This window comes from Microdochium trichocladiopsis, assembly GCF_020744255.1.
Source record: "Microdochium trichocladiopsis strain MPI-CAGE-CH-0230 chromosome Unknown B0I36scaffold_6, whole genome shotgun sequence".
NCBI classification, from domain to species: Eukaryota; Fungi; Ascomycota; class Sordariomycetes; order Xylariales; family Microdochiaceae; genus Microdochium; species Microdochium trichocladiopsis.
The window spans coordinates 1,521,736-1,534,520 of record NW_025763549.1 but is presented as its reverse complement, the minus strand read 5'-3'; the positions used below and the strand labels follow the sequence as shown (position 1 = coordinate 1,534,520).

The following is a 12,785-nucleotide window of genomic DNA, read 5'->3' as shown; positions in this document are numbered from 1 at the left end:
TCGAGAGTTTGCCAAGAACCCACACCATGCCGCATCATGAGGAGGGACATGGTGGTCTCGTTATAAGGCGTGCTGCAGACCAGTCCGCACAAGACTTGTGCATTCCGTGTATTTGTTAGGCTCGCTTCATGCCAGGCTATTCTGAGCAGAGATGAGACAAGTATGTTTCTTAGTGAGGCCACGACTCTCTCGTGGTGATGAGCAATGGCTTTGGATCGTGATCAGAGCACGTTGGTCGTGCTGTAGTGCGGGCGGCCTTGCCTGCCTGCGTGGGCCCTGGGGCGGGGGATATTTGCTACGAGGGGGGGAAAATGAAGCCATCGTGAAAGCCGTGGGGCCAATAAGTGCGCCGCGCGGTGGAAGGACAGGAGCTGTGGCCTCGAATTGGGAAAGTGCATGCGTATCCCAGCCGTACACTACATCCACTTTCTTTAAGCTATGAACAAGCCACATTAGCATTGATGCGCTCCGGGGCTGGCGCTGCTCATGGCAGGGGGGTTGCAGTCTTGGCCAGGGCCAGAGTCGTACGGGCAGCCAATGCGGGCTGTGGCTGCTGCCCCCATGCTGCTTCTAGCGGGCCACTAGGCGTGGTGGAAGAGTGTCACAGAGCCTCGATTTAGAAAGCCCCCAAGCAGGCACAAGCAGGGGAAACCCCGCTGCCGTCGCCGGGAGGCGTCCTGTGGAGATGACGTCGAGAAGAGTTTTTTCGTCGCTGGCGGAAGATGAAACCCGCCTGCTCTTGACCGCACCTGCCGTTGCATCGCTGCTTTCTCTGACAGCACACCACCATCGTCACTGCCGCCGGCGGTGGCTGAGGCAGTGGGCAGTGGGCAGTGGCCTCGGCCAACCACGACACGCCCTCGGTCGGCCAGTTCTCTCCGCCGTGCCTTGCAGCGCTGGACTCTATCGCATTCCCCCGCGTCGGCAAGCTGTGGTACATAGTCCAATGACGATCTCATCCAGGCTCTGGCGTCATACATATCACAATCACCTGGCAGGTACTCCTGGCTTATGTTTCGTCACCATGTAAGCCAAGAGTGCGATGTCGCCATCTCAGCAGACCTTCTTGAGGTGCTCGCTCTTGTTGTGAATTACCATGACACATGCTTCCCGATGCCGGCAGTCGCAGCAAGCGGGCATCTGGGTTCGAGACTTCAAGGCCAGGTTACCAACCCGTCGACACGCCCCAGACACCGCCCTTTACGGCACTGGTGCCCCGTCTATGCTCCAGGGGTAATCGCAGGATTTTCAGGGTCCAAGCTGCTCGGCTCTGTCCGCGAAGGGGGTGTGGTGCCACTTATGTGGTTATTGCATTTATGGGACCAAATGCTTAGCCCAACACTGTTTCCATCGTGGCCACTTTGCTTGATCGGCGCCGCCCGATTCCTGCCCAGTCGTTTTACGCATGTGCCTGACGTGCCTGGGCCAAACCCACTCCGTGGTTCAGACGACGCGGACGGACCCTCTTCCGTCTCCATCTGCGCCGGCATCGTCAGTCTTCTAGACCGCGCTGCGGAACCCATCTTCCCCGAGGATGCCCAGGCTTTGTGTAGAGGGCACATGCCTTTTTGTCATCACCGCTTACATTGCAAATGGGTCCTTTGCGAGCGCTACCCAGCTCGAAAAGTCACTCCCGCATTCCCCGGGCCTGGCACAGCTTGATCTCGCCCATGGCGAGCTTGTACGCCAAGTGGATGCTACCCACAACGGGCGAGTTACGAAATCTCACGATGTTCGCTCGACGAGGGATGAGGAATTCACTTCCCGCCTGAGAGCACGCAATTTGACCGTGCTGGAACAGTTCTTGCTGGCAGAACCACTTCCCACGAGCAATAGAGTCCGGGTATTTTTAAGAGCAATGGCCCCGAACGAAAAGTCCCGGGCTTTCTTGTGTGTATCATCAAGCTCGTCAAACTTGTAATAGACTGCTCGTCACTTTGGCTTCGGCCCTGTTCTGCATCAGCATTGCTGCCTTGGTCTTTTACGCCTTGTTTCTCTGTTTTCGTTCTTGATATATTTCACAGCATAACCAGGATGGTTTCGTTGAAGCAATTTGCGACTTACACTCTGGTCGCCTTGTGTTGTGAGTCAGGCATATGGCACGAATATTTATTGTAGACTTACTTATGGCCTACACAGCTGCGATTGTTGGCTACGATCCCGGCTGCATGAACGGGGTCCTCGGTTCGGACGACTTTAAGCAACGATATGGTGTCAGCAACGATGGAGGAAAGACCATGTACTTGACGCCAACGACAAAGTCTCTGTTTTCTTCACTGGCAGTCATCGGTGCATTGATCGGTTGCTTCATACCTGCCGCCGCCACCAACAAAAGTAAGGCGCCTGCGACTCTAGCACACACACCGCTTGGAGTCAAGATACTGATCGTAACTTTTACAGTCGGCCGCAAGGGATGCTTCGTGCTCGCCTCCCTCTCACACATGGTTGGCGTGTGCATCTTGCTCGCCGCCCCTCCTGCAGCAGTCTTCATCCTCGGCAGGATCTTCATTGGCATCGCGCTCGGCCTAATTACCGCCATTAGCGGCGCCTACCTCAACGAGGCCTCCTCGCCCGGCTTACGAGGAAGCATCTTCAGCATTCTCCAGCAGCTACTTACTGTCGGCACTGTCCTGTCCAACGGCATCAACTGGGCGACCAAGTCTCTGCCTGGGGCCAACAGCTGGCGAGTCAGCGTCGGTTTCCAGTTCCTGATCTCGATTGTCATGCTGTCGGCCGGGCTGGTGGCGCCAGAGTCGCCCTCTGTGCTCGTCCGCTGGGGCCGGCCCGTTGACGCAGCACAGTCATTAGCCATTACTCAGGGCATTGACGCTTCGTCCGACGAAATCCAGACAATCATCCGGCGCCTCGAGGACGACTGCCGCCCGTCATCCACCACCGACACAAAATCCGACAAAGGCAACTCGACTCCGCCACCACCGCCGACAACCTTCGCAACCCTCCTCGTCGAATCCTTCCGCGGCACTGCGCTGCGCCGCACCCTCATCGTGGCCGCCGTATCGGCACTCTGCCTCAGCACGGGCTTCGTTTTCTGGACCTCGTACGGGACGACCTTCCTCGCCGACGCCGGCGTCAGCGACGCATACATGGTCAGCTTCATACTCGCGCTCGTGCAGTCCGCCAGCACGGTCCCGACCATCTGGCTCACCGACATCCTGGGCCGGCGCACGCTGCTCCTGATCGGCACCTCCATCATGGGCCTGGTCCTCCTGCTCGCGGGGCTCTTGTACACCGTGCTCCCCGCCGGCGCCGCCCCGGCCACGCAGATGCTCGTGGCCGCCGCAATCATCTACATGGTCGCATACGGCGGCACCTGGGGGCCCGTGACCTGGCTCGTCATGGCCGAGCCGCTCTCCTCGCGGCACCGCATCCCCCAGACCACCGTCACCTTTGTGGTCTACTGGGTGACTTACCTCATCATCGGCTTCGCCACGCCCTTCCTCGTCGACAAGACCGCGGTCAACATGGGCCCTTACATCACGTACCTCTGGTTCGGCGGCGTCGTGGTCGCCCTGGTCTGGGTGTACATGTGCGTCCCCGAGCTCACCGGCCTGAGCGAGGGCGAGATCGACATGCTCTTTGAGCAGAGGGTCCCCGCGTGGCGGTCCAAGGCGTGGAAGCGGGCCATGCGGGCTTCGCGGGACGCCGAGATTGAGGCCTCGAGGGGCGAGGTGCGTGTCGTTGGTGTCGATGCGGCAACGGCCTCTGCCGCCGCTGACGTGGATTGTGAGAAGGGCGCAGGGTTGGTCTTTGTTGTTGCTGATGCTGCCGATGCCGATGCCGCTGCTGATGGGGACAAGGAAAAGAAGATCGGGGACGACAGCAAGAGCCTCGTCGTGCACGAGGTGAAGGAGGTTGATTCTTCGTCCGACTCGGACAGGGAGTGATTGGGGGATAGATATCCCCCGGGTGTAATGGTAATATTGTACGAGCAAGGACAACGACAAGGACATGGGGGAAAAGGTGATGGGGCATGGTTTGGCACAGGGAGAGACGGGGGAAAAAAAAAGCTGGAACTGGGATTTGATTGGCGTTTGGCTATACTCTTTACAAAACAAGCGAGCGGCTGCTTTATATAGAATATTTGGGGGTTTTCGATGGCATACACAAGCGCGCATTCGGCCGTGACCAGAAGATTGAGCAGCATTGTAATCGCTATTAATGACTATATCCCATACTGAACCATCAGAAGCAACCTCTTGGGGGTTGGCCAAGTTGACGGCCTGCGTGGCGCAGATGGACGAGACCGTGTTTCTATTTTTCTATATAATCCTTTTTAAAATACCACCGTTGCAGCTTCACAAGGGCGAAGGCGTCCTGGCAGCCTTGCCCTTACCCTTGGCCTGTTGGAATTTTTCGAGCCACTTGTCCTCGAGCTTGAACATGTCCAGGCATTGCAGGGCCGAAGGACGGCCGTGATCAGGGTCGGCACCCCCGGCGAGCAGGCACTAGGTAGCACCACCATCGGACAAGTCAGCAGGTGCCTACAAGATAAGATACGTCAAAGGGAAGCACGGCGGCAATGAAGCACGCGTGTTGACAGGGTGTGATCGCGCGCACTGACCTCGATGACTGCGTCCTCGTTCTTGAAGACGGCGCCGGCCAATGGGCTCTGGCCTTTGTCGTTGATCCGGTTTGGGTCGGCGCCATGCTGTATGAGCAGCTGGACCAGGTCTGCGTGGCCGTGGTAGGCAGCGAGCATGAGCTATTTATTTATGTTCAATGTCAAGTCAGCACACGAATTGCGTCTAGGTATCTGGTGGCGGCCCAGGGGTGCGCACCAGGGAGTCGCCTCGGTCGTTGGTCAGATTGGGCGGGAGGCCGGCGGCGAGAGCCTGCTCCAGGAGCAGCGTGTTGCCGGAGCGAGCGGCATCGTACATGCGCGATGCCAGCTCAATCACCTGCGGTGGTATGGGGTCCGATGCGCCCGGCTTGCTGCTGGCCATTGTGGGAGCCGAGAATCTGATGCTGTGCCGACATGGACGGAGGGGAGAGAGAAAGTGTGTGGCCGGGACCGGGGCGGGCCGGCGGCAACAAGGGCAACGGCTTATTTGGGGGCGAGAAGGCCGGAGCAAAGTGGGGCATTGCGAGACTGGTTGATATAGAGGGTGGCCGGTGGCCGGCTGGTGGACGGTGTAAGCATCATGCCTGCCACTCTTGGGCTACAGCTTGCAGACATGCAGGTTGGAACGAGTGCCTGTTCATGCCCGTGTGCCAGCATCACATTGTATTTACGGACGAAAACCCTAGCTGTCCGGCCATTAATCAATTGCACCCTTTACTGGCCTGTTGTGCCTATTCCCTGTGGGGCCCAAGTGGCCCGGCTTGCAGCGGCGGAGCCAAGTTCGCTAGCAGGCGGGCCGACACAAAGCGCCCTCGATTCGGCAGCTTCCCCAGACTCCAACTTGCCCTTTCCCCAGACTTTCCAATTCCCACAACGCCACGCCCGACCAATTCCCCCCTCGAGCACGGCCTCTCGATTTCCAATCTCCAGACCTACTACACCACGACACCTACCGCTGGCCAGCAGGATAAAGCCCAGTCCAAAACAGCCCCAATTGCAAAACCTCGACCGCCCAGCAATGCCACCCCGCGTGGCCCCCCTCGGCCGCATCCCCGCCCTGACCCGGCGGCGCCTGTGTGTAGCAGTAGCCCGGCAGTCCCGCTACTACTCGATCACAACCACCACCGACTCCGCGGCGGCACCCCTCATCACCGTGACCGACGTCCAAGCCCCGGGCTCCGGCTTCATCCGCGTCCTCGAGCTCAACCGCCCCGCCGCGCGCAACGCCATCTCGCGCTCCTTGCTCTCCGCCCTGCGCGCCGAGATCGACGACGTCCAGAGCCAGTACACCAGCGATGGGCAGGAGCTGCCCCCCTCCTCGTCCCCAAATGGCGGCAACCAGCAGCAGAGACAAGGTCCCACGAGGGCCCTGGTCCTCGCGAGCGCGCTCGACACGAGCTTCTGCGCCGGCGCAGACTTGAAGGAGCGCAAGGGCTTCACGCAGGAAGAGTGAGTTTAGTATTTGAGTCTTGAGGATCAGTACAACACAGCCCTTTCCTCGGCCCCCTGCCATATCACACTTCCCGTGTCACTCCAATTCTCTTGCTTCCTCAGTATTCTCGCAGCTTGCCAGACTTTCCCCCCCTTTACTAACGAGAACTCCTCCCCTCCCTCCTTCACAAAAAAAAACAGAACAGCCGCCTTCCTCAAGAACCTCCGCGAAACATTCACCGCCCTCTCCTCGCTCCCGGTACCCACCATCTCGGCGATATCCTCCCTCGCCCTGGGAGGCGGTCTCGAGCTCGCCCTGTCCACGCACTTCCGCGTCCTCACCTCCACCGCGGCCGTCGGGCTCCCCGAGACCAGGCTGGGAATCATCCCCGGCGCGGGCGGGACGTTCCGCCTGCCGGCGCTGATCGGCCTGCCCCGCGCCAGGGACCTCGTCCTGACGGGCCGCAGGGTCAGCGCGGCGGAGGCGTACTTCCTGGGCATCGCGGACCGGCTGGTCGAGGTCCTCCCCGATGATGCTGAGGGGGGTAGCAAAGAGCACAACGAGCAGTCGGAAAAGAAGGCCCTCGAGGCGGTCCCCGCAAAGGCCCGCCGCGCCGCGCTCGCCGAGGCCGTCAGGCTGGCCATGGAGATCTGCGAGGGCGGGCCCGTGGCCATCCGCGCCGGGCTGCAGGCCGTCAGCTGGGCCAGGGAGGAGGTCGAGAACGCCATGTACCAGCGGGTCGTGGCGACAGAGGACCGCGACGAGGCCCTCAAGGCGTTTGCCGAGAAGAGGAAGCCCGTCTTCAAGGGCCGGTGATTCTTTTCCCCACCTGCCTGCCGTAGAATGATTGGAAATCAGTTGAGGGGCTTACACTTTATTTCATCTGGGCAATGTCTTCTCGTAGTTGTAAGAGCCTCGTCTTGTATCGCAATCCAAGACCTTGGGACATACGAGCTCACATGTTGACGAGGAATCTTGCGAGCTTAGAAAAATGGTTGTACAGGTGCGCCATCGAGAAGACACAGCACAATCAGGTCATGTGTTACAGTATGCAAGAAACATTCATATCTACGAGCTCCAACCTGTGATGAGATGCCAGCTCCGGGCAACGGCGTCTTTAAAAGACAACACTTTGCCCATTCGCAAATAATGTGTTCTTGCTAGGAAGCACCGAGCCAAACTCCTCTATCACTTGGCCAACCTCAGATGCACAGGCATGCCGTCCTTTGGATGCACGGTTCCTCGTCCGGTCCCGTACAGTCTGCCCCCAGCAAATTTGTGGTCTGGCGTGGCCTCCTCACCACGGGACCGATCCCACTCCTCCCAGTCCTCCTCGATGTCGAACACGCGCGCCGTCAGCACGCTAACGAGGCGAAGTTCCATCAGCGCAAGCTCCATGCCGATACAGTTGCGGGGTCCGAGGGAGAAAGGCGCCCACGCGTCCCGGTTCGACGAGTACAGCGGGTCGCCCTCGGCCACAAGCCAGCGCTCGGGCATGAACCGGTAAGGCTCAGCCCAGTATCGTTCGTCAATAGCAAGTATAGGCGCGCTGAGCCAGGCAGCAAAGCTGCCCAAGGGAAATGCCACGCCGGTTTCCTTGGATACCAGGCTGAAATCCTTCGGGGCGTCTCGCAGGGTCGCCGCAAGAGGGTGGAGGCGCAGTGTCTCTTTGATGACGGCCGTCGTGTACGGGAGTTGGTACATGAGGTGCGGCGACTTGTGGAGGACGGCAGATGCTTTGGAGGGGTCGGGTCCGAGCACCTCATCGTGCTCATCACGCAGCTTTTGCAGACATTCTGGCCGCTTGCCGAGCTCGTGGGTCATGAAACAGATTGTGGTGGCTGTTGTGTCGTGTCCAGCAAACAGGAAGGCTTTCAAGTTGGCAATGAGCTTGTCCATGAAATCTGAGTCATTGGCGAGCGAGCCTGCGATGCCCTTGCCATTCGCCATGCTCTTCTTGTCCTTGACAGCTCCAAAGATGGCTGCGTCGGCCGCCGTCTTTGTATTCTGTGATTCTTGGGGTTGCTGTGATGTCTGTCCTTCTGCCTCGCCGATCTTGGTCAGAATCTCAGGTATGACATAAGATGCTATAACCTTGTTGTTGTCGGCAATGGCCTTGTGGTCCCAGGGCATCTTGATGCCCAGCGAGAATTGTGAGCCGTGCGCCATTTTGGACATCATTTCGATCTGCTTCGTCATGGCGATCTTCAGGGGGCTTTCAGTCTCCCGGCTCTGCTCACGTAGACGGATGTCACTGTCGTTATGTAAGTGTTTGGCCTCAGTAACATGAAACCGTCAAAACCACTTACACGGCGGCCCGCAAGATGATATCGAAGGTCAGATTGATGGCCTTTTCGTGCAGCTGAAACATTGGGCCCCAGGCATTGCCATGTGCCGTAGCCCGGCCGGCCTTGCTACGAAGGACATCCACAAACACCTCGACTTCTTCCAAGAGCTGCGGCAACAGCGCCTGAATATTGCGTGGCGAGAAGCTCGGGTTGAACCGCGTCCGCCACAATTTCCACTCTGCCCCGCCGGGGATGCTGACGATATCTCGAGCATTCGTGAGTGGCTTAAGGAATTCCGCTGCAGTCATGGACTTTGGCAAGTCCGGCTTCTGCATGAACTGCTGCACCATGTCCGCATCTGTGATGATGGCAAGGCCGTCGGAGAAAGGCCAGATATCGAGATAGACCACCCCCGGTAACGAGGACTCGCCCGGGAAGTAGGCGGCCATGTTTCGCTTGAGCCATCCATGAAACTCGTATATGTTTGCATCGTCTGGAGAATCATTGCGGAAGTCGCCCATGACCTTGAGGTGGCCCCATAGCCAGGAATGCGGCAGTAGGGGCTGTTACGGCGGCGCGAGCATGGAAACAGTCAGTGTCCAGCTTCACCAACGCTTAATGTGGAGGGGGGGGCTTCCTGATCGTTGGACTCACAATGCCTTGTGCCCGAAGCCGCTGAACCCTCCTCCTGGCGTTGTAGCCCTTGTAGACGAAGCGCGCAATGGCCAACGTCACCAGAGCTGCCACACCTCGCAGCACCAGCGTGGTACCGGAGCCCGCCAACAGTGTCATGACGGGCGATCTCTCTGCTGATTTCCAGAGCGCAGGGAAAGCGAGCGTAGGAATGGATGCACCCGCTGGCGGGGGTGGCTCTTGAGACACTATCGCAGCCACAACGGTCCACGGGCTTTTGATAGTGGCGCACCTCGGTCCCAGAGTCGACGAACAGTGAAGGGCGCCCAATGGAAGCAGGGAATTGTCGATGTTGGCAAGATGAGGACCGGCAAGGGCTTGCACCGAGAACAGGGAGAAGCGGGAAGCGGCATAGACTGGGCATGGCCCCGGGGCGTCGCCATCATTTTATGGCTTGGCCCAGCTTGGACGGCGGCGGTGACTGAGGCAGGAGCACTTGGCCGCCGTTGGTGGAGCGCTCTCCACCGTTCCAGTGCGGGTAATGGACTTTTTCTGGTCGGCCAGCATGCATTTGATTCATGGATGGATGCAGGTCTTTTGATGGAGCGCTGCTGCCGCCGCCCGCCGCCGTCGCGGAAACGGCCAGGCAGGGCAGGGGGCACCCATGTGCTGCTGCTTGGGGGGACCCTTTTTCTGCTATCTGCCCCACCACCATCATCATGTACGTACGTCCACATGCAACATATATCTTACTCGGAAGCCTTGAGACGGCCGCGTGCCCCAGCTCGCAACTGTCTCTGTCAATGGACTCACTGGGCTTCAGCATTGGGCCCCTCGTTTAGCCACTCCACCGTGCAACCCACCTCGAACTGGTCTCTAGGATGCCTAGGGCTGACATAGCTGAATGTTCTCGAGCTTAAAAGGGTCTAACCCGCTCATCGAACCCCTGGTCGAAACCCCGTCGAGTGCGAGCGAAGCCTGCTCTTCGCCAATGACAAGTTCACCATCAACTGCTTAGCTAACTGAATGCGAGCTGTGGGGAATGCACCAACCCCTGCCCGCACCGGACCCTCGGATCGCTATCTGAGGGGGGACATGTGGTCGTTTCAGACTCGACTTGCAGGCAGGCTTGGCTTTCTGGTATAATTATCAGAGCGTGACCCAAAAGTTGTTCTTTCATAATTACTGGTTCAGCCGCTCTGGCCGGGCTCATGCAACAGCGCAGGAAGACCACCTGAGCCGACCCTGCTGCTTCCAAGATGATAACCTTCCTGGATCCCCTGCTTTGCCCACTTCGTAGTCAGACGTGTCAGCCCGTTTGTTCCGGGATCACTAACAAAATAACTCGGAAGGTTTTGTTCCCCCGATCGGGAAACTTTCCCTCTTCCCCGCGGCGTCGATCAAGCAAGGTAAGCCGCACACCCTTGCACGTAACCCGACGGAACCAGGCTTCCAGTTTTGCCAAATGTGGGCAGCGATGCCGTCGGCCACTGGCCCAACTACGAAGCACATCATCCTGGTGTGCCAGACCGTAAAAGACCCCAGAATGCGCTTCCCAGCTCCTTATAACTGGGCTCCCGACGTCCCTGCATGAAAACGGTGTTCATGCTAGCTTGACACAGCCTCAAGGCAGGACCTGACGCTGGGGCTGCTGAACAACGCAGTTTTTCAAGTCTGGCAAAACGTGCTGACGTGATAAGGCTGCCCACATTAGAGGCACGAGCGCCGGCAGCGACACAAGTAAAACGCCTGGTTTGGGGAGGTTGTCGCAGGCTTCACGCAGGCCGCACATACAAGCGCGTGCTTCTGTAGCACGCAGCCCACCTGCCGACATGTATACACGAGCCATGGCGACAACACAAGATCTGTATCGATCATCATGTGAAACAGTGAGGGTACCAACAACGAGTCGTTACGAAGGCTACAAGGGACTTGGATCGGAAGATATTGATATCTGCATTGGAATATGTTACGCGTGAAGAAAAAGGTATGCGCTGCCTTCCAAACACTGCCTAGGCTCACTAGGAATCATACATGCCCAGACGTCTCGATGGAGATAAAAGCTTCTCCCGCATTACACCATATCATCACCGCGGTAGCGTGGGCTGCGGCTGCGACGGGGATGCCTGATGCTGTGTCCTCGAGTGCCACCGTGCCGGTTCACGTCGGCAGGCCCATCGACATACGGCGTCCTACCACTGCTGGGGTGTGTCTTATCGCCGCCGCGCAAGCTGCCGGCTCTCCAGCCGACCTTCTTAGTGAACGTCAGGTCTGAGCCTTCACAGCCGACACTGTAGATGAAGGGCGAGTGCCTGTTGAGGGGGATGTGATTTGTTCGGCAGTCCCAAATCGATGCGTAAACCATACGGTACGCAGAGAACGCGAATACGGTGCCGATGATGCCGCCGGCCAGGATGTCGTACCAGTTGTGTGTTTGGTCGACTGTGAGCGAGCCAGCAACCAGGCAGGCTCCGAGAATCGGCAGGTACACGAGTACTAGCTTCCACAGAGAAGGGTGGTAGTTGGCATAGACCTTGAACTTGGCGTTGAGGTAGAGGTAGAGGAAGACCATGCCCGCAAAGATGGTGGTCGAGTGACCACTCGGGAAGCTCTGCAGGGCGTTCTTGATTGCGTCCTTGTTGCCGGCCGTGCAGATCTCGTCGGTGAACATGTACTGCTGGTAGCCGACGCCGTTGAGTCCCGTGCTGTTGTGAACCTGCTGAGCTGCAAGCTCCAGGTCCGGCTTGCACACGTCGTAGAAGTTGGGTCGCAGCCCGCCGATCAACCACTTGATCATGACCTGGAAGGCCGAGGACGGAACGATGGCGTACAGCACACCAAAAATGCCGTTGTTGATGTCCCAGAAGCTGCGGATGCGGATCAGGTTCATCAACAGGATCGACACGATGGGGATGGCAACAGCGAGAAGGGCGTCGAGCCACGAGGCGATGATCTGGCCCCGGTCGGGGTAGGCGAATTGCGGGTAGACGACCTCTCCACGATTGGACGGCTCGCCATTGCTGTTGATGGCGAGAGGGAAGGTGCGTGTTCCTGGCGATGGTGCTCGGTAGACCTAGAGCAAGGGCAAGCTGTTAGCATGGCTGGTAGTCGCCGAAGGAAAGTATCACGGCTGCTGACTTACCACAAAGCTGATGACGAGGAGGATGATGATGGTCAGGATGTCAAGCCACGTCACCTTGAGCCACCTTGGGGAGCTGTGTTAGCCCGTGCTCCGGACATATGATGGTAGCGGAGAGGTCTTGTCTTACTGTCCAAACGAAGGGCGGCGCTCCATGGAATATGGCTCTGGTGAGTGGAAGAGGCCGCCACGAGACCTCTGCCGGGGAGTTGTTGCATGAGGCTGGCGAGGGCTGTCCCTCCTGCGGCCGAAGAAGCCCATATTTGATGAAGAAGGAGATGTGAGATTGGGAGGCCAAGCAGTATGCGATGTACGCGCTCGAGAGGCTTGTCCAGGGCAGCACTAGCCGATAGTCTGGCGTTCAAGTGACGACACGTTAGGAAAAGCCTTAATCTGACGCCGAAAGGTTAGGCAAGCATGCAAGCCTGGAGTTGAGGTGCTGGATCAACGCAGTGGCAATCACGTCCAGGCATTCGGCTCCACAGCTGGAGCGGGAAAGGACCACCTTATAAGGATGATAAGCTTAGATCCTGAAGGCGGCGGGCAGGGTGGCTGGCATCGTGAAACTTGAGCCATGGGATTATGGACGAGCAACACGACGTCATATCATCCATCAGCCAAGCATTGGAGATCCCAGGCTAGACCCTGCATGGTGATGATGATGGGCAGGGTCAGGGCAGGACACCAGACTGGCTGCTGCATCCCCATTGT

General features: G+C 58.4%; 6 protein-coding genes across 6 annotated transcripts; 3 read left to right on the top strand and 3 right to left on the bottom strand.

The window, feature by feature from the left end:
* Positions 1-791: 791 nt before the first annotated feature.
* B0I36DRAFT_130082 (uncharacterized protein) lies at positions 792-1,848 on the top strand. The gene has a single exon (XM_046148192.1). The coding sequence runs from the start codon at positions 1,012-1,014 to the stop codon at positions 1,660-1,662; it is 651 nt and encodes a 216-aa protein (XP_046011564.1). The 5' UTR covers positions 792-1,011; the 3' UTR covers positions 1,663-1,848.
* On the top strand, positions 1,849-4,128 carry B0I36DRAFT_130083 (general substrate transporter). The gene is made up of 3 exons (XM_046148193.1): positions 1,849-2,083; positions 2,140-2,334; positions 2,401-4,128. The coding sequence occupies exons 1-3, from the start codon at positions 2,035-2,037 to the stop codon at positions 3,903-3,905; spliced, it is 1,749 nt and encodes a 582-aa protein (XP_046011563.1). The 5' UTR covers positions 1,849-2,034; the 3' UTR covers positions 3,906-4,128.
* A 1-nt stretch (position 4,129) lies between these two features.
* B0I36DRAFT_325387 (ankyrin repeat-containing domain protein) lies at positions 4,130-5,193 on the bottom strand. Its single transcript, XM_046154230.1, has 3 exons — positions 4,800-5,193; positions 4,583-4,723; positions 4,130-4,466 (listed from the first exon to the last, which is right to left on the bottom strand). Exons 1-3 carry the CDS (start codon positions 4,962-4,964, stop codon positions 4,317-4,319), a joined length of 456 nt encoding a protein of 151 aa, XP_046011562.1. The 5' UTR covers positions 4,965-5,193; the 3' UTR covers positions 4,130-4,316.
* Positions 5,194-5,446: 253 nt separating this feature from the next.
* On the top strand, positions 5,447-7,054 carry B0I36DRAFT_325385 (enoyl-CoA hydratase/isomerase). Its single transcript, XM_046154229.1, has 2 exons — positions 5,447-6,031; positions 6,215-7,054. The coding sequence occupies exons 1-2, from the start codon at positions 5,601-5,603 to the stop codon at positions 6,828-6,830; spliced, it is 1,047 nt and encodes a 348-aa protein (XP_046011561.1). The 5' UTR covers positions 5,447-5,600; the 3' UTR covers positions 6,831-7,054.
* On the bottom strand, positions 7,055-9,321 carry B0I36DRAFT_290787 (vera protein). The gene is made up of 3 exons (XM_046151714.1): positions 8,957-9,321; positions 8,324-8,865; positions 7,055-8,268 (listed from the first exon to the last, which is right to left on the bottom strand). The coding sequence occupies exons 1-3, from the start codon at positions 9,092-9,094 to the stop codon at positions 7,203-7,205; spliced, it is 1,746 nt and encodes a 581-aa protein (XP_046011560.1). The 5' UTR covers positions 9,095-9,321; the 3' UTR covers positions 7,055-7,202.
* A 1,688-nt stretch (positions 9,322-11,009) lies between these two features.
* On the bottom strand, positions 11,010-12,140 carry B0I36DRAFT_245319 (phosphatidic acid phosphatase type 2/haloperoxidase; the record flags this gene model as incomplete). The annotated part of the gene is made up of 2 exons (XM_046150148.1): positions 11,010-12,008; positions 12,078-12,140. Coding segments are annotated over 2 exons (1,062 nt in total), but the record flags the coding sequence as incomplete, so codon positions are not given.
* Between the last annotated feature and the right edge of the window lie 645 nt (positions 12,141-12,785).

Coding starts and splice junctions, on each gene's coding strand:
- B0I36DRAFT_325387 (XM_046154230.1), bottom strand. CDS start 4,964: ATGGCCAGCAGCAAGCCGGGCGCATCGGACCCCATACCACCGCAGGTG. Junction 4,724..4,799: donor ACGACCGAGGCGACTCCCTG/GTGCGCACCCCT, acceptor ATAAATAAATAG/CTCATGCTCGCTGCCTACCA. Junction 4,467..4,582: donor ACGAGGACGCAGTCATCGAG/GTCAGTGCGCGC, acceptor GGTGCTACCTAG/TGCCTGCTCGCCGGGGGTGC.
- B0I36DRAFT_325385 (XM_046154229.1), top strand. CDS start 5,601: ATGCCACCCCGCGTGGCCCCCCTCGGCCGCATCCCCGCCCTGACCCGG. Junction 6,032..6,214: donor AAGGGCTTCACGCAGGAAGA/GTGAGTTTAGTA, acceptor AAAAAAAAACAG/AACAGCCGCCTTCCTCAAGA.
- B0I36DRAFT_130083 (XM_046148193.1), top strand. CDS start 2,035: ATGGTTTCGTTGAAGCAATTTGCGACTTACACTCTGGTCGCCTTGTGT. Junction 2,084..2,139: donor CACTCTGGTCGCCTTGTGTT/GTGAGTCAGGCA, acceptor TGGCCTACACAG/CTGCGATTGTTGGCTACGAT. Junction 2,335..2,400: donor TGCCGCCGCCACCAACAAAA/GTAAGGCGCCTG, acceptor TAACTTTTACAG/TCGGCCGCAAGGGATGCTTC.
- B0I36DRAFT_290787 (XM_046151714.1), bottom strand. CDS start 9,094: ATGACACTGTTGGCGGGCTCCGGTACCACGCTGGTGCTGCGAGGTGTG. Junction 8,866..8,956: donor GGCTTCGGGCACAAGGCATT/GTGAGTCCAACG, acceptor CCGCCGTAACAG/CCCCTACTGCCGCATTCCTG. Junction 8,269..8,323: donor ATCATCTTGCGGGCCGCCGT/GTAAGTGGTTTT, acceptor ACATAACGACAG/TGACATCCGTCTACGTGAGC.
- B0I36DRAFT_130082 (XM_046148192.1), top strand. CDS start 1,012: ATGTTTCGTCACCATGTAAGCCAAGAGTGCGATGTCGCCATCTCAGCA.